The sequence below is a fragment of the Dendroctonus ponderosae genome, unplaced genomic scaffold, assembly GCF_020466585.1.
Source record: "Dendroctonus ponderosae isolate FM_Combo_2020 unplaced genomic scaffold, Dpon_F_20191213v2 Dpon_F_20191213_5, whole genome shotgun sequence".
NCBI lineage: Eukaryota > Metazoa > Arthropoda > Insecta > Coleoptera > Curculionidae > Dendroctonus > Dendroctonus ponderosae.
In genome coordinates, this window is record NW_026018715.1 from 1293167 (window position 1) to 1297078 (window position 3912).

Here is a 3912-nt window from a genome sequence, read left to right on the forward strand (position 1 = left end):
CAACGTTGGAAGGTGTTCGTAGCATCGTGTGGCGCCGGCATTAGGCTATTTAGGTGTATATTAGGTTAGGTTATTTATTATAAGATGAAAAACTTAGGGTAATTTGTCTGGGTATACTTTTTTGAAATGATCAACTAGTATTCTTGAATTCGTCAATTTATTTGAACGAATTAACTTTTTCCTAGTTAAGGATGGTATTTGCTCAGGTTATTTCATTCCATAAATTTGGTCTAATCTTCTAGAAAAATTTGGGGAAGTCCGAAATAAATCCAAAATACTTTAAAATTAAAGCACGTCGGTACCTGAATGACTTCATCCGTTTTTCGGTATCTTTTTCAAGTTTATGTTTATAGTCAACAATAACAACAATCAACGTCTTATATTTTTTACTCGTTCTCTGCGGATTTACAGTGAAATCACAATAGCTTCACAAGATGCGTTTGGGTTGATAAATAATAAATGAATAAAGTTGATATGTAAATTTACCTGTGCTCTTGGGAGTCCTCCATGTAACCATAAATACCCTGTGGAGGAACCCTAGGTGGTCCCAAAGGTTGCTGGAGGGAAATGCACTGACCAGAATCGTACCTAAAAACATGATTGTCATTTCTAAGAAAGCCATTTTTGGTCCAACAGCAGCTAAATGGTTTTGAACATTGATTTTAAATTGGCGCCATTTCTTTTACGGGATTACTGGTTCTTTTTTAGGTGACCTCGGAAAAATTGTATAGCATTTTTTTGAAAACGTTTGCTTTTGAAAATGATATTTCCACTTAGATAGCTAAACATAACATAACGCAATATTACAAATAAAATGTTGCAAAATCTGCTTGAGTCAACATTTCCATTTGGAAAAATGTTATTCTACAATGTTTGTTCGTTGCCAAAATTTAAAAAAATCTATTTGTGCTGGGTTTCAATTGTGTGCTTCAAAAGTTAGTCGGTATAACAATCTTAAAATGTATTAACTTGATTTTATGTGGATATAAGTACAAATTCCTCAAATGTTGCATATAATTGGTACACCGAACTAATGTGATATTTGCCTCATATACCGTCTGCAGATTCTAATATTCGCATTTATATTATGACGAAATTGAATTGAAAAAATTTGATACTTAAAACTTTCACTTTTTTTAATGAATAAGTAGTTTAAAGTCCATAAAAAATAATTTATATTTACATCATTTAAACGATAATTTTTGTCTAAATTTTGTCTGTTAGCTTCCATGATTTCTGCAACAAGCAGCATCTACCTAAAGGCACTACGAAAAACGTACCTAATTTTCAGGTGTAAATTAAAAAATGTGATGTCACGTTTACTTTTTACAACTTTCTTAGTTTTAGGGGATCATAATCACGCTCTAGAAATTCTGTGCTCCCTAAATACTTCTTGCTGATTTCGCATGAGGAATGGTGATAACTTTCATAAAGCAGCAATACACCGTTTGTTATTTTCACAGTCTTATGTAGTTAGTTGTTAAAACATTACCTCTCGAATCCACTATTGCTGCCAGGATCATAAGGGCGGTGACTTGCTGCATTAACCAGGGAAGAATCATAGGAGCGATTTACTAAATCATTTGAATAGGTAACCACAGGCCGAGCAATTGTCGTGATGGGTTCATTCATCTCTTGATAGCTCCTCTCTCTATGGTACATTTCTTCGGATATCGGCGAATGGTGGTATGGAGATCTGAAATGAAAAATATAGATAACTGAAAATTGTACATTTTGTAGGCTATAGGGTGCATTACTAAGCCGTGAAAATCATATCTCAAAATTTGCATAATAGAAATATTCATTTTGTTTGCAATTTTTTGTTATTTGGAAAATGTAATGGGTATTTAACATTTTTGATAAGAATATCCCTCCACTTCCTCTTGTTTCTTATTTTTTTCTTCAAATTGCATATTGAACTCAAAAACAATTTACTGTTACAATAAAGGCTTTCCCCATAGAAATAAAAAAAACGTCTTTTTGAAGATCGATAAAGTCGGTTTTTGAAAACCGATAAGCCTCCAAAACGTCGGTGAAACATTGCATGTCAGAGATCCCCCTTAGAGCCGCTCCACAACTACTGAATCATTAAAAACTAAATAAAAACGCACAGCCACAGCTAAACATTTGAGTAAAAACTTTGTATGTGCGGATTGACGATAATGAATACGGGTAATAGGTTAAAATGTGGGAAATGCTGTGCCCTCCAAATGGCACCAATATCTTAAAAAACTCCATATTTCCAAAACTGTTCGACTATCCTATCGATGGGAAAGGCTATTTTGTTAGGGTTTGCCAAACGCCACATACACTTATTGATAAATTTCAGGACATTGTTTCTTGCTGGGTCATAACATAAAATACGTCAAATGTGCAGCAATAAGAAAGATGCCAGTTTTATTCATCAAACATCCACGTTTTAAGAACAAATTGTGTAATAATTTATCATTTCAATAACAATTTTTGGAGCAGAGTATTGAATATAATATTTGTACTCAGCTTAAAAACGGCCGCAAAATTGGAATGTTTTTCAGTCTGAAGTACATCAATAAATTCCAATGAATAAATACCAATGGGCCGGTGATCGTTTGTTTATTTGGTGCATACCTGTGAGACATTTGGTGTTCCATATTATACCCCGGATGAGAAGCGGGATGTGGACTCAGATGATGTATTTGGTGGGGTCCCCTCGAATTCATTGCCTCCATGCTGGATATTGAAGATGAATTTGAATCTTGATTCATATATGGCTCGTAGGCTGATCTCAGATTCGCTGGTGGCGATCGACAAGATGATGCGCTTGACATTTCCGTTTTTGGAATTATTAGTTCACTTTGGTCTTGGCCACCTAATTAAGAAGACCAATTTAGGTTGCATTTTCTTACTGCTTTAAACTAAGGCCATACCTGGAATACTACAACTAGTGCTTGTAGGTGGTAACTCACTTTTTGGTACTTTCAGGACGTCGGGCTTGATTAGATTCGCTTTGCCATAGTATTGACTGTACGTTGAACCTGGTTTATCATCGACGTTAGATGATTGAGGCAAAGAGGTAGAAGGATAGGGAGCTGCAGTATAAGTTGGTTTGATATCTTCGGTTGGGGTCGGAGATTTCTTAACTCCATCATAAGACGATGACGATGAAGTAAAATCACTTTGACAAGCTAGAATATATTTCCTGTCTTAGAAAAAAATATTTACATATTTTACTTCTGCTTGCAAGCTACAATAAAGATACTCTGCCGATAGTAAGCAAAGTTCTAAAGCAAAATGAAGGGCGGTTAACTAAAATTATTCCTAATTACTCAAAAGTGCTATGAACTATTAGTTTGTGACAGACTCAACAAAAGTTGATAGGCAATGAATGAAACTTCAAGACTGTTCCTAGTGGCAGGCACTTACCAAAAACGGACATTGCGAGTCCTGGACTTTTAAGCCTAGAGTTCAAGTTGGACTGATATTTGTGCTCTCTAGCTGCCTGTTTATTGGCTGCTGCCACAGGACATCCAGAAAGACTTCGGTGAGAGTTCCGGTTCGAACTCACGTGCCCTCTTCCATTACAACGTGGAGTTGGGCATTTTAGGATCGTTTCATGCATGGCCAGGACTAGATTTGCGCAAAAGAATCATTGTTTTGGCTCAGGAAATCAAGCACAAACGAAAAATGGCAATAACTATTAAATGTATGAGATCATTTTCATATTTTATAGTCGATATAAAATGACTGCAAATTTGCGTTTTACTTGTAGCTCTTTATGCTGGGAGTTAGGTACTCATTAAACAAGTACATTGGACACAACCAAATACATATTTAAAGTAGAAGGTTTGTTTATAAAGTGTCGATGAAAAATGAGGAGAAACATACGACGAGTTTGCATTTTGCATCAAAAGACGCGTTAAGAAAGAACACGTA

General features: G+C 35.4%; 1 protein-coding gene across 1 annotated transcript in view; it reads right to left on the minus strand.

The window, feature by feature from the left end:
* Nucleotides 1-3415, minus strand: part of LOC109544352 — a 4377-nt gene extending 962 nt beyond the window's left edge. Inside the window, exons 1-5 of the mRNA XM_048666765.1 lie at nucleotides 3403-3415; nucleotides 2907-3164; nucleotides 2608-2848; nucleotides 1493-1696; nucleotides 487-588 (exon numbers count right to left, since the gene is read on the minus strand). Of these exons, the coding sequence (XP_048522722.1) occupies nucleotides 487-588; nucleotides 1493-1696; nucleotides 2608-2848; nucleotides 2907-3164; nucleotides 3403-3415 (818 nt within the window). The remainder of the gene's footprint in view (nucleotides 1-486; nucleotides 589-1492; nucleotides 1697-2607; nucleotides 2849-2906; nucleotides 3165-3402) is intronic.
* Nucleotides 3416-3912: the final 497 nt, after the last annotated feature.